Source organism: Protopterus annectens, chromosome 7.part0 (assembly GCF_019279795.1).
Source record: "Protopterus annectens isolate FY-2018-M chromosome 7.part0, PAN1.0, whole genome shotgun sequence".
NCBI lineage: Eukaryota > Metazoa > Chordata > Ceratodontiformes > Protopteridae > Protopterus > Protopterus annectens.
Window position 1 is genome coordinate 171,113,088 of NC_056739.1, and position 15,264 is coordinate 171,128,351.

General features: G+C 39.7%; 1 protein-coding gene across 1 annotated transcript in view; it reads right to left on the reverse strand.

The window, feature by feature from the left end:
- Window positions 1-10,678: 10,678 nt before the first annotated feature.
- The window catches only part of ADORA3 (adenosine A3 receptor), a 41,214-nt gene continuing 36,628 nt past the window's right edge, over window positions 10,679-15,264 (reverse strand). Inside the window, exon 2 of the mRNA XM_044076149.1 lies at window positions 10,679-10,712. Coding sequence (XP_043932084.1) covers window positions 10,679-10,712 — 34 coding nt within the window. The remainder of the gene's footprint in view (window positions 10,713-15,264) is intronic.

The window sequence follows — 15,264 nt, forward strand, 5'->3', positions numbered from 1 at the left end:
ATAAACTCGCCGCTCTCACACTTCATTGTACAGTGTATCACGGGAAACTTGATTTGCATTTGACTCCATTATTTTTACATAGTTTCTTTTTTCAATTTATTGTTTATTATTTTTGCAGACAAAAAATGCTCAGCCTAGAAGAAACATCTGCATGGTCATTCTGACAGCACTGAAACAGTCAGCAAGCAGTTATTTCATTATTCTGCATTTATTTACGCGTTTGGTTATTTATTAAATATACAAACCTGGTTAACAATGAGTTATTTTTTGACTGCACCTTCTGTACTAAAGTTAGTTGTTTTCATATGACTGCAATTTGTATTCAAACATATTTAGCACTTTTGTAAGTTGTCAAGGCTACGTTCTTACTGCTAACCATCTGTCTGCATCACGGATTTTTAAGTTAGAAAAGATTGCCTTCGTAATCGCTATAGCGAGGGGTACAGAGCTATCTTGAGTGAACTTTATTCTCTGCCTCCAAATCAGGACTAATCTACTAGGTGATTCGCTTTTGTGCACAGTTTTACTGCTTTTTTTCAAAATGTGTCCACAGTATTATGCTTGTAAGTGTGTGTATTACATCATTATCTTCCAAAATTAGATGTTTTATTAGGATATATTGGGTCATCAGGTAACTGTGTGTGAATTGCTGTAACAAAGCTGACTGAAAAATATACTGTTAGACCAGATGTACTCTAAAAGGGTGCGTTATCAATGCCTATAGGGAATCTGGATTTGCAATGGGGATAGCAGAAGCAGAGTCGATTGTGCACTGAAAATAAGATCTGGACCAGACTGCTTTGTAAAAACTCGAATGTTCTCTCAGGCACACAAATGCGCGCTTGTGTTAAACACATTATAACAGGGTGACACTGTCATGTTGTGTCTGGCTGAGCAGGCATTCCAGTGATGCCGCAAATATGCTTACAGTAGTTGGAGAAAGACAGCCCTGGGAAAGCTCATTGGCTAGAAAGTAGAACCATGCGAGTAAGAGCCTGAGGCTATAGGGTATTACCAAAGAGTTTGAGTGAAGTGCGGGACTTTCCACAACTTCCCCTTTGTTGAATGTTTGCTTCACCCTTACTAAAAACTGATGCTTAGTCTGAGGCAACGTTTTTGCATAGCAGTCACACAATCTGATATTGTTAGCTGATCAACCTGGCTGTTCACTGGAAATGGATACAAGTTATTATGCAACTGAAGGTAGCGTGAGTAGTGCAGAAACTGATGGAGAATGTAATTTATTTGCCAAATATCCTCCACCTAAAAAGAAAGCAAAGAGGTTGTCACGGTGTCGTCAAGAATGGCAGACAGAATTTTCCTGGTGTGAAAAAGTTCACGGCAATGTCTTCACAGATTGATGCACATTGTATAAGAAGGAGGTTTCAGTTGCTTATGGCGGCAAAGGTGACATAGTAAATCATAGCCATTCGGAAAATCATCAGAAAGCTCAGATTGCTGCAAACACTGCTGCCATTGACATATTTTTCAAGCACAAGTCAACGACAGTAACAGGAATTGACAAGCAGGCAACGGTTGCTGAACTCGTGCGTGTTCACCACACTGTACGTCACCACATCTCCTACAACACTGCTGACTGTGGTGCTAAACTAAGCCACTTATTATATCAAGACTTGGCTACTGTTAAAAAGACAGCTTGATGTAGAAACAATGGTTACCAGCATTTACAGTCATTTCAGTGTATCTGCTAATAGGAGAGCCCAGTTGCAAAATTTTTTAGACTTTGTATACTTAGAATATCGCAGGTTGTTGAGGCATGTACCAACAAGATGGTTGTCTCTGGGTCTAGCTATTGACAGATTACTTGATTCATGGCCTGCCATTGTGTCCTACTTTGCATCTCTCGGTGAAGACTGCCCAAAGAGAGTTTGTATGCATCTGGAAATCGATAATAATATGCATGCCTATGAAGCAGTAGAGACAAACATTAATAAAGCATACTTAAGTTTTGTCCATAATATTTGCAATGTGTTTGAGGTGTCGGTCCAGAAAGTGGAGAGGGAAGATTTTACATTGCTTGAGCTCTTGCCTGTAATGCAGCAACTGAAAACTAAAATTGAGTCATGCATAACTGATAACATTTTTGGACACTAAGCACAAGCTATACTTGAGAATGAGGACATGGAACCTTATACAGTGCGTCTGCAACAACATTTTTTAGCAGCTCTAAAAATGTCTTTCAACAAATGGTTTAATTTCTCAGATGGCAGCATTGCGTGTGTGATGCATCAAATATCTCTAAATACAGTAGTAGCATTTCAGTCCTTTCAAAATGCAAGCACTGCCATGGGCTTGACAACAAAGGACATCGATTTAGACGTGATGTATGATGAGTATATATACCTTAGTCTAACAGGAAGCTTGTGCAGCAGTTGGTGTGACTTAATACATATCTGTTGAGACCATCAGATCTCATACCAAATCCTGTTACAGTGAAAGCTCTAAACCATGAGGAAAGCATCTTAAGAAGATATCCTTGCCCGGATTAACAAAAGCATTTAATAAGAGAGAGGTATGGAAACCAAACCAGACATGGACAAAAAACAGGTAGCAAGAGAAAATGATAAAATGCAAAAGAAATAATTTAAAGATTATCACAAAAAGAAAAGCAAAGAAAACTGGAAAGCCAACGATTATCATGAAAACTTCACAGTTTTGCTGCAACAATAGGAAACCCAGCTACTGATTTTGGCAAAATTCATTGCAGATAAAACTCAAGTCAATAAAATGTTATCCAGCTTTCTCCCCTTTCTCTTAGGTTAAAAGAATGTATAGAAGGTGCATTCCTCAACAACAAGCAGGGCAGAAGTTCTTAGTTCTCAGAAAAGCAGAGGGTGAAAACCGCATAGATTAAATTGCTTCTGTCTGCACTGAGTTGTGATTGTATTAGCTGATAGGAAGCTGCATCAACCACATATTTCTCAAGAGCTGATAAATGGACAACTAAAGAGAAGTGAATTTAAATGAAAAGATGAAGTACTAAAAATGATTGCTTAAGACAGAGCAGTATGTACGTTTGTTCATAAAAGCTGTAGAAAAAATAGATAATGCAGGCAAAGATACGTTTTGCTGTAAAAAATATCTACAAACAGTTGTACAACATGTTATAGGCTATGATAAATTTATGGATGAGGGTCTGTATACTAAAACAAGCAGTAATGTGTCAAAGTTGTCACACTTGGACACTGTAAGCATTGCAACATACTAGCTGAGAGGCATTGGGAACATGACCCAAAAAAAATTATTGAAAATGAAGAAACTGTGATTATGTGGAATAATCTAATACTAAGAGTTATGAAAGAAGCAAAATAAATAAATAAATAAAACAGATATTGTAGTTGAAGAGAAAAGGACAACTGCTGCATTAATTACTGATATAACAACACAGACACTCTAGTGTCATATGTACTATAAGAAAAATCAAATGACAAAGATCACCAGTGGCTCTGGTAAATCCGCCTCACATCCTGGGACCCTGTATATCCCAAAAAGTGAGTCATGGGATGAACAAGTACAAAACCCACAACAGAGACACGAGGAGATAGCTGTCCCAGAGTTACGGTAGAGGACAGGCTTCACTTCCTTGTTATTGGAAGTGCAGATAGTTCTCTACCTTAACTCTGGGGACAGCTCTCTCCTTTCCTCTCTGCTGTGGTTTATGTACTAAAAGACAAACCTTTATAAAATATGAAGACATACAAGTACAAACTTTAGCTATGCAGAATAAAGGACACAGAGACAGATCTAGTGGCAGAAGGAGCAATGAGGCTAATAAAAACAGTTTCTAAGCATACCTAAATATTCTTCCAATCCAGGTATGCCCATATGAATTACAGAAGAGAAATTCTGGGAACAGCACATACACTTTGTAAACATCAAAGACTGCAGAAAAACTGATTTAATGAACCTTAACTATAACTATCCCTTGAATTAGAAATAATTCCTCAGAAGTGTATCTAGGGCAGGGTAAAGGGGGTAGTCACCCTGGGGTCAAAGACGCAGGGTGATCCAATCAGCAATTGCCAGTAGGGCAGTGCCAGCATTTGAAAATGAATCTCTGATACTGTGATTGCTGCTGTCAGGGCTGAAGCAGTGAAACAGTGAAGTGTTTAATTGATGGTATTGTAACTTCAGCAAACCACTTGCAGCAGTGTGCCTTGGTATTCCTAGCAAATGGTTTGCTACAGTTTAATGGAGACAGAGGAATTTCTTTTGCCACTCTTAGAGTTAGGGGCTGAGAGCCAGCAAATGGGGAATGGACCTTGCTCCTCCATCAGCTTAGAGTTGAGGGACGCCAGATCAGGGAACAGCATCAGGTACCATATAGGTTCATAGGTTCATAGGTTCATACTAGGCTATCTGCCCGAGGGCATTTACAAGCCTAGCCCATAGTTTTGTGGCTTACGCCACCCCTTTAGTATGGGGAACTATACCCATTATTTTGCTGTGCCTCTGTTGAGCAGTGACACTGAGGTAATCCCTGGGGTATATCTGCGATCTCCCATCCATTGGTCAAGATTTCTCTTGAACAAGGCCAGCGAGGTGCTCTGCCTCACATATACCGGGATTTTATTCCACAGCATAGGGAGTCTTTGGGTGATGAATCTATCCCTCCAGCACGTCCTATTAATAGCCGTGTCGAGGTTTAAGTCTCCCGCCCTTGTGGCTCTGACGGATCTAGATTTTTGAGGTGAAGCATATTCATCAAATCTGGGTTTGACATGGCCTTGTATGTTAGGCAAAGGTCACCTCTGAGCAGCGGTGGCGACTGAATAGAGCTGGAGTTCTTTCAGTCGGGCAGCATAGGACAGATGTTTGAGACCCTTTATCCTTTTGGTGAGGAACTTTTGTGGCCTCTCCAGCTGCTGCAAGTGTCGGGTCAGATACATTCCGAATGGGGCATTGTACTCAATCATTGGTCTGATGAGTGATGAGTATAGGGAGACTATGACCTCCCTTGATCTAGATGAGAATCCCTTCATGATAAGGTGGGCAATGTAGAAGGTCTTCCTAACTACTTTAGCTACATGGGTGTCGAATGACAGACTACTATCAACCTGGGTCCCCAGGTCCCTGATAACTTCTTCTGTACTCAGTGGATTGCCACCTATTTGGTAGCTAGGGGTAACCTTGTTTTTCCCGAAGGGTATGACTATGCATTTTTTGGCATTTAACTTTAGGCCATGGCTCTGGCACCAGTTATCCGTTTCTGTGAGACCCTTCTGAAGGATATCTGTGTCAGATGTGTTTTCTACTATGGCACCCAGTTTGCAGTCATCTGCAAACTTTGTCAGCCATAACCCTCCTGTGTTTGCTTGTACTTTGGAAAAGTAGATGCCAAACAAGAGTGGGCCCAGGACTGAGCCCTGTGGTACACCACTTGTGACAGGCTTTGAGTCTGACATGGCGCCAGCAACTCTGACCCTGTGGGTTCTGTCACTCAGCCAGTTTGCAACCCATCTTGTGATGTATGGGTTAACATTTAAGCTGATGAGTTTTTCAATGATACCCGAGTGGGGTATTGTATCAAAGGCCTTCGCCAGATCGAGGTAGGCTGTATGGACTGCCTTTCCCTCATCAATGGCTTTGGTGACTGTTTCAAAAAAGTCAACCAAGTTTAAAAGGCATGATCTGCCTTTGACAAAGCCAAACTGGGATGGATCCAAAGTCTGCAAATTCCCTATGTCTTTATTTATGAGGTCCATTATGATCCTCTCCATGGCTTTGCAGATAAGGCTTGTCAAGCTAATGGGCGGTAATTTCAGGGTCGGTGGAGGCACCGCCTTTGTGAAGTGGGACCACAGTTGCAGTGCGCCACTCCCTGGGTACGTATCCAGAGGTAAGACTATGATTAAACAGCTGTCCTAGCTGTGGGTTTAATTCCTCGTTGAGTTCGTGGAGCACACAGCCGGGGACACCATCAGGTCCAATGGATGCTGTGTTTTGCTTTGGAGAGAGCAGTTCTCACTTGGGCGTTGGAGATGTTTGGGGGCTGCAATCGCTTGGTATAGATATCTCTCCTTTGGGGAGGGGAGAAGTTTGCACTGAACCTGTCAGCCAGTATGTTGGCAATGTCTGTAGGATCAGTAATCTTCACATCATTTTGAACTAGTTCTGAGCATATCTGGGAGTTTCCTCCCAGGTTTCTAACATAGCTAAAGAAGGCCTTATGATTGTCTTTTGAGTCTTTAGCTATTTTTCTCTCAAAATTTGCTTTGGATGATTTTATGAGAGCTCTTAGTTTTTACTTATAGTGATCAAGGGTGTCTTACCTTTTAAGGATTTTGCTCTATCTTGTAGTAGCTTCCTCCTTTTGTTGTAGAGTTTGTTTATGGCTGGGGTCCACCAGAGTGGACGCTTGCCTTTGGTACAAAGAGTCTTTGTTTTGCTTGGGATTGCCTTATCCATGCAGTCCTGCAGGTGCTGGTAGAAGGCATTTGTAAGTGATTCAGCGGCTTGAGTACTGTTTTCCGTCGGCTCGGGGGCCTTAAAGGAGACCGCACTAGTCTTTAGAAGTGTGAAGTCGGCTTTCGAGAAGTTCTTTACTGTGGTCTTTTTTATTTCAGGTGGGGGTGGGATGAGGACCTCCAGCGAGATTAGTTTATGATCTGATCTCACCAGTGAGGGGTATACTTCCGGTGTTGATCATTGTGCTCCCATGTTCGTGATGATGAGATCAAGTATGTTTTCTCCTCTTGTGGGGATGGTGACTAGTTGTTCCATGGCATTTGAGTTTATGAATTCCAGGAACTTTTGGGCTAGGGTGTTTGGGCTTGAGTAGTGTTCCCAGTCTATATTAGGGTAATTGAAGTCACCTAGTATGATGGTGTTTGGTGATACATTTATCCCCTCTAGTGTTTTCAGGAAGGCCATGTGAGGTTCCTGAGTTTGTGAGGGTGGCCTGTAACATGCTACAATTTGCAGAGCAGTCTTGCCTATGGTTAATTGCACCTGGATGGTCTCCGATGCATCGTGCGTTGCCACCAGTCTTGAGGTGTGGGTGTCTTTGATGAATATGGATACCCCCCTCCTTTCTTGGTATTGTCCGGATTTTGGGGCCGGAACGCATGATAAGAGGTAAAACCTGATAGTGCTGGGGTGCTCTCAGGAGCCTTGAACCAGGTTTCTGTCACTGCACAGACATCGATGTTCTCCATACTGAGAAGGGCCTCGAAAAGTGCATTTTGAGATTTAGACTTCTGGCATTGAGCAGCATTACCCTTAGTTTTTTCCTTTTTTTGTGTTCTAGGGTGGTAGGTTTAGAATTTGAGCCTTGCCTAAAAAAGGCACTATGGGGGTGGCAAGAGCCTTTGCCAATATCCGGAATCCCAGGGTGACAGGTGCAAGCCGTCCCTTGAAGCAGCGTGGCTTGTCCAGCATGTCATCCCAGGCAGACAGACATTGGATCCCCTTTGAATGACACCAGAGTTTAAGCCAATTGTTAAAGCTGATCATCTTATCTCTGTATTGTGGCATCATTCTTGGTGAAGGTAGGATGCTGCTCAAGGTCAGGGTCATACCTGCCTGGGCTACATAATCAGAGAGCTCCTCAATGTCTCTTTTCATGTAGTCCAAGGAGGTACGTCTCAGGTCGTTTACACCAGCGTGGACAATGACTGAGTCATATTTGTACCTGCTGTTGAGAGACCTGAGTGCTTGCATTATGTGACGGATTCTAGCGCCCGACAGGCAGCTTACTGTGACCTTCTCCTTACTCAGTCTGGTGAGCGGGACGTCAGTGTGTCTGACTATGGAGTCACCAATGACTAGTGTGTCTGGCATTGTGTTTGGCCTTAAGGGCTGTGACTGTTTGACACTCTGACTGTGAGGTCTATGTGTTGCAGGTGTTGTGTTCTGAGGTGGTGATTGTTTGGGTGTCTGCTTTGGTGGCCTCTGCTGTTATGGTAGATTTTTGATCAGAGCCGCCGAGTATGTCTTTGTGTGTTTATGTGTATGATTTGAGGTTGTGATGGTACTATGTGAGACTGGGTCTATAGTGTGTGTGGTAACCTTCTCCTCCTGACTGGTCTTGCCAGTCCTATGTTGAGAGAGCTCAGCCTCCAGTTTGGCCGTATAGTTGCATCTCTCGCATGTATTTGTGTTTTGTGGGAGGAGGAGAGGGTTGTTCAGTGTACATGAGGCAATTGTAACATTGCCTCAATATTCCCAGGTTCACCAGCTGAGCAGGAGAGGACACTAGCAACTGATCCTCGACATGCTAGAAGGACTAGACAAAAAACTTTAAAAGAGATTCCGGGGACGTGGTGACCGAGAAATGGGGTTTGCCTTTTGGGGTGCTATCTATAAGAGTGCCGTATCAAGGTAATAAGTACTGTAGGAGCAAGTGCTAGGTTTAACAGATAGAGAAAAGTCTACTTGGAGTCAAGTAGAGATGATCTTTTTAGGTATTAGAGAAAGTGCTAGTAACAGGGATGCTTAAAGGTAAGATTGAAAAGAATGCACTCTGCAGTGTGCACTAGAGAAGTTAGATATGAAAGTAGGTAACTTGAGTTTTACCTGTTTAAAAAGTTAAGGTTTAGTGGAGAGTTACTATTTTTAAAACAGCAAGATGGACTGAAAGGGGTGGTTACTTTTGTATTTTGGTACTATGAAATACTGTAGGATGGCCAATAAATTTAAATAATATGAGAAATCTATTGATCTGTCATTCATGTTGTGGTGTTAAAACTCCTAAAAAATACAATTTCCAGAATAAGAACAATTACAGAATTATAAAATGGATATTGCCAAAGTGTTAGGTCTTTATTTTAGTGATTCCTCTGCAGTAACAGAAAACAGTTCTTCATGAAAGTTAAAAAAAATGATTAGTCATTTAGCAGTCTAAAAACAGTCAGTCGGGCAGACAATAGAGAATAAGAAAGAGATCATGTTTTGCTATTATTATAAAGTAAACCCAGAGTACCAAAAACAATATACATGGCAAGAACAAAGAGAAATAAACAGACACAGAAAAATCATTCTAACTAAAAAAAAAAGTCCAAAAATCACAGAAGGCAATCTAAGATCCTGAAACAATTTAAAACAAAACAACACAGAAGAAGAAACACTGGGCAAAATAGAAAGAACTTCCATGGAAGAAGTGCTAAGAGAAATAAGATGCACCGGCAATATTTAAAATCCAAAAGTGATAAGTATAACATTGAAAAAAACAAAAAGAGATTTGAAATGGAGCAGGTTGTATACAAAAAAAGAAAGCTGTGTTAACTGATATGTATACATCAAAGTTAAAGTTAGTTGAACATGAAGATACTTAGAGGCAGAAGAACAACACAGGAATAAAAGTTATAGCAAAATAGTTTAGAAAGGATCTAAACTGAAACTTAAATGATAGACCAAGTAAGAAGTAATGGATTTGATTTGGAATTTCAGGAGTAAACAGCACCCCACTAAGACTGGTCATTAAAGCAGATATATGCTTAAAAAGTGCCAGAGGAATGTAGCAAGGATATTTGTAATTAAGATGTTTCACAAAACAAAAATTAAAAACCTCTGTCCAAAGAATTATTTGAAAAAAACATGATATGGTTATACAGGAGGAGAAAGACCAGGACAGACCTATCATAGAAGAAAAACTTACCCAAGAAGAGAATAATTTAAAGGAAGGCTTCCTGAATTTGCTAGAAATTAACTAATATAAAACTATGACTGGAGAGAGGCTGCAGAAAGTGACTAAGAGACAAACTATTAGAAAATAAATAAAGCAAATAACTATAAGAACTGGACTCATTGAGACAAGAAGATATAATAAAGAGAGAACATTACTGTACAGCTAAATTATAATAACATGTATGTATTACCATGAAAGCATAGTATAATTAAGAAAAAACAAATAAAGAGAATACCACAATAGCAGTTCTTATTGGTGACAACAGTTAAGAATAGTTTCAATATTAAAGGAATATAAAAAAAGAAAATAAGTCAGCATAAAAAAAAATTCTTGGGAAGGTGGATATGCTAAAAGAAAGGCTCTGCATAAAATAGACAAAATGTCTTACTTTTATTTCTAACAGAAAAAACCTCAGCATAGGAAATAAACCTAAGGAGAAACAGAAAGAAATCCGTGACAAGACACACAACAAATATTATAGACATGAACCAAAGAAGCTCTACAGGGAAATGAGAAGGAAACCAGCAGCGGCCATGGTACCATGAAAAAAGAGTAAACTTTAGTAATTTCTGGACAAACATCTATGAAGATCAAATTATATATACCAAGGATGCTGAATGAAAAAAAAATCTGAAAAAAATAAGAAATTGTACACAGATGATATGGAATGGAATGGAATTAAGTAACTTGCAGTAAGACAGAGGCACGGTAAAGGAAGGCTTAGAAAACACTGGGTCCATATGTTGTACCTAACTTCTGCACGAGGTGTAAACATTTTTGTCCCATGATTTAGCCTTAAGTAAGTTATCTGCATGTATATTCTGAACTTATGCCAAGATGATTAGCAATGGGGAAAGTATACTCCTACTTAAAACTTGACCTAGTTACCATCTTAAGAGTAAACACCCACTAAAGTATCTTTCACTATCATATAAATGATATACATGAGCTGAAGATAGACTGCAATTATTTAGTTAAAAGATCCATCTTGGCAGTAGAAGAGAATGCTAACAAGAGAATTTTATGGAATCAAAGACCATCTTCTTCTAAACATAATGAGGAGCTTCAAAAAGAAAACAAAAAAAAGTTTAAATGTGAGAAAATTATTTTAACTAGACAATTAATACAAAATATTTTAATTATATATGATTTTGGGCTCCAGGCAATGGCTGTCAGATTGACTAGCTGTCAGGGACAAAATACTTAATTAACGGAGTGCTTGCAGGTATTGATGAGATAAAAAAAGAATTTCCAAGCATACTTAGATAAGCTTACCAATGCATGTAATCACATATGAACTACAAAAGGATGCAGTTATGGGTATATTGTGAAAGATGAGAACAGTATTCTTGGCAAGCAACAAGGAGTGAAACAAAGCTGATTTCTCAAACTTTAATTATGTCCTGACTTAGAAATAGGGTCCTGAGTGCACAGTGGCACAGTAGATAGCATTGCCACCTCACAAGAGGTCCCCCTGTTCAATTCACAGATGGGATTTCTCCTATGCATGGTCTGCATGTCCTCCCTGTGTTTGTGTGGGTTTCCTCTGGGTGCTGTGGTTTCCTCCCACATTCTAAAGACATGCAGTAGGTGGGCTGGACACTCCAAATTGACCGTAAGTGTGAGAGTGCATGCAAGTTGTGTATGGAAGAACAGCCATGGCAGGGCTAACAACCCACAGGTGTGAACCTTGGTTCTAGATGATTGTAACTGTTGAAGTAACACCCTAACCTATATTGAAAGTTCTATCAATGAAGAAGCTATATCTAAGATAATATGCTCAGATTAGCAGAAGCATTTGGAAGGGAGGAGATATGGTATTCAAGCCAGAATAGAACAAAAACAGGGAGCAAAAGAAACTGCTGTTAAGCAAAAGAAAGAACTTAAAGACTGGGACCAGAAGAAAAGAAAAAAATTGAGTCTACAATTACTATAACAAGTACAGGGAAGTCCCAGAATAACTATCTGTTGGTCAAGAGTTGAGCAGTGACTGGTGGGTTCCTATTATATAATTGAAGACACAATCCTTCAAATGCATCTTGGTCAAACTTGAAAGCATGAAACAGCAAAATAGCAAAATGGCATATAAGCGATTTCTTTCCCTGGGAAAGAAATTGCTTGACCGCCTCAGCTACCTTGCCGTTTTCCTCACTGTAGTGTGATCTCGATGTTGGTATATTTAAGTAGGGGGTGTGGGGGGCTCAGACCCCCATATCGGGTGAGGTTGGGGGTAAAGCCCCCCACTTTATTTAACGTTTTGAAGTTTTTATTTTTATTTTTTTTTAAATTGCTGCTCCAGGTGTTCAGGATTGTAAGTTTCACTTACATGGGGTTGATAAATCAGTGTTCTTTTTTTAAGCATTCGCTGATTTAATATAGACCCTGAGTGGTAAAGAGAGGAACTTAAACCAAAAATAGTAAGGTTACTAATGGCAACTAAAGGCAATCTGTTGAACAAGTGGGAGTTGCAGACAAATGTAGGTTCTGCAGTTCAGAACTAGAAGCAGTTGCACAGCTTACTATTGGTTGGGATATACTTAAGGATGGGATCTGCATACAGACAGGTATAATGGTATTGCAAGGTTGCCACAATGGAGGCTGTAAATCTTACAATATGCTAACACTTCAGAAGCATTAAAAATATGAACCACAAAAAATTACTGAAAACGAATAAGTAATAGTCATATGGGATCATCCAATAACAACAGTTAAGAAAATAGGAGCTAGAGAATTAGGTATTGTAGGCAAAAATACCGTGGTGGTGCAGCGATTAGCATTGCCACCTCACAGCAAGAGGTTCTCTGGTCTCGGCTGGGGTGCTTTCTGTGCGTAGTCTGCATGTCCTCCCTGTGGTCGCGTGGGTTTCCTCTGGGTGCTCCGGTTTCCTCCCACATCCCAAAGATATGCAGTAGGTGGATTGGACACTCTAAATTGGCCCTAGGTGTGAATGTGTGTGTGTGTGTGTGTGTGTGTGTGTGTGTGTGTGTGTGTGCCTTCTGTGGAAGGTTGGGCACCAGGCTGGCAACTTGACACTGTAAAACTCCACTGCCAATCATGAGCAGACAGATGATCCGCTGTGGCGACCCCTAACCGGGAAAGGCTGAAAGAAGAAGAAGAATGTGAAAATGGCAAAAACAGTATCAGTTATTGCCATACATACATGCATACATACATACATACATGCATACATACATACATACATACATACATACATACATACATACATACATACATGCATACATGCATACATACATGCATACATACATACATACATGCATACATACATACATACATGCATACATACATACATACATACATGCATGCATACATACATACATACATGCATACATGCATGCATGCATACATACATGCATACATACATACATACATGCATACATACATGCATACATGCATGCATACATACATACATACATACATACATACATACATACATACATACATATCCAGTGACTATAGTGGCCTTTGCATTGCAAGACCATACAATTGTAAAATATATGGACATGCAGGCAGAAATTAGTGCACTGTGGAACAAGAACAACCAGAAGGTTACAGTAATACAAGAAGCAATTAATAAGAAAACATTTGCAAGAATCCTTAAAACTGTTAGCAATGCAGGTCTTGCTGTATAAATTATGGAAGGAGGCAATTCAGGGTACAGTGGGGGGGTCTTAAGAAAAGGAATCTTGGGAAACATACAGTACAGATTTCTTGACCCTTTTCTTTGCCTTGAGTTAAGCATGAGGTCCATTTCTGCCATGGCATTAAAACATCTTTAAGGTTTAGAGAAATTAAAATGAAAAACATATAGTACCCTGACTCACTTCTATTAATATCACTCAGTTAGTTTTGTTGCTGACAGCCACATCTCTTGATGAGTCTTTGACTAGGGAAACCACTTGACTTGGTGTTAGTCAAAGTGTTTGATGATACTGCAGTGGGTTGTTTCATCTATAGTTTGTGGTTGTTCATTGTGGGATGTGAACCACTCCCATTCAGCTTGTCTTACTTTGTGATCCCCTGTAGAAAAAGTTATAATCCTTCTATAGCTGTACATTGGAAGCATCATTAATACAACACACCAACAACATACTAGTTCATATCACTCATCGTGGGATTACATGGGAAAATAAATTCCAATAAACAGGGATGTATATGAAGATCGAATTGATTTAGAAGTTAAATATCGGTTTATCATAACATGTAACATGGTTGATTTAACTAGTTAATAAAACTAACAGTGTCATTCACTTTGTTATGAAAACAACATCGATGCTAAGAGAGTAAGAGGTTAGCATATGGTGTGTGGATACCTTAATAATGTGCATAGCCAGTTGTGAACAATTGTGAACACAACCCATTGAAAGAAAAATGTCCATTCTGTGAGCAGTTAATATGCTCTGCAGAACTTGGTTCTAGTTAGTGGTCAAGGAAGAGAAATGGAGTTTGTAACTGACCTTTATGTAACAGTAGTTTATTTACTATGAGGCCACATATATATCAATCACATATTATTCATTTCTATCCATTGCTTGGAATAGTATCGGTACTGACCCTGCACTTTGGTTTGGTTAATAGTGTTGGATGTTATGGCCCATAGGTTATCAATATTATAGTTAGCAATATTACAATTTGGACTGTAATATAATGCTAAACACTGTCTATGTGCAACTATATGTAGAGGTTAACACTGCAAAATATATTTGTACTTGTATATATCATTAATCTTCTAAGAAAGTCATATTTTGGAATGACATGAAATCAAGCATTTTCCTATAACACACTGAAGAAGGTTCAAATTTCTAGTATTCACTGCTATAGAAAAACCTTCCTAAGTGCTATAACATTTCATAAACTCATGACCACATTTTTATGATTAGCAACCATTTTGAAATGTCTGGTAAGCTTGATTTCTGACATCAGTGTTGTTAGAGATGTATCAGAATGCACTTGAAAAGTCCACAAGGAGAGCATGAAATATCTTGTCAACATTTTGCTGAGATCCAATATATCTAGTAAAAGATAAGGTTGCAGTTTTGGTGCCATGTGAGATGTGGAATCCATGCAGTGTAACAGAAAAAAATCCAGATAATATGAACTCGACTGCAAATTTGAATCAGGATAAATTTTATCCCAAGGTTTCCTCATTACAATATGTAGGGAAATGAGAGAATAGTCAGAGTGATGGTAGGGTACTTTGAGACTAGATGTCTGGACTCTCTTCACACTACTTTGCAGAGGTAGTGCAGAAAACTTAGGCTGCTGTACTAACAATGGCTTGATTCTGTGACAGAACTGCATACCTGCTGGTGCATACTCAGTGTGCCACAGACCTATCAGTCACTGTGTGCTTAGTGTGCCATAGACCTGTCAGTGTGAGCTTAGTGTGCCACTGGTTTGTCAGTGTGTGCTTAGTGTGCTACTGGTGTGTCACTATGTGCTCAGTGTGCCACTTGTATGTCAATGTGTGATTAGTGTGCCACAGGTCTGCCAAGGTATGCTCAGTGTGATACAGGCCTGTCAGTGTGTGCTTAATGTGCCATAGGCCTGTCAATGTATGCTTGGTGTGCCATAGGCCTGTCAATGTGAGCTTAGTG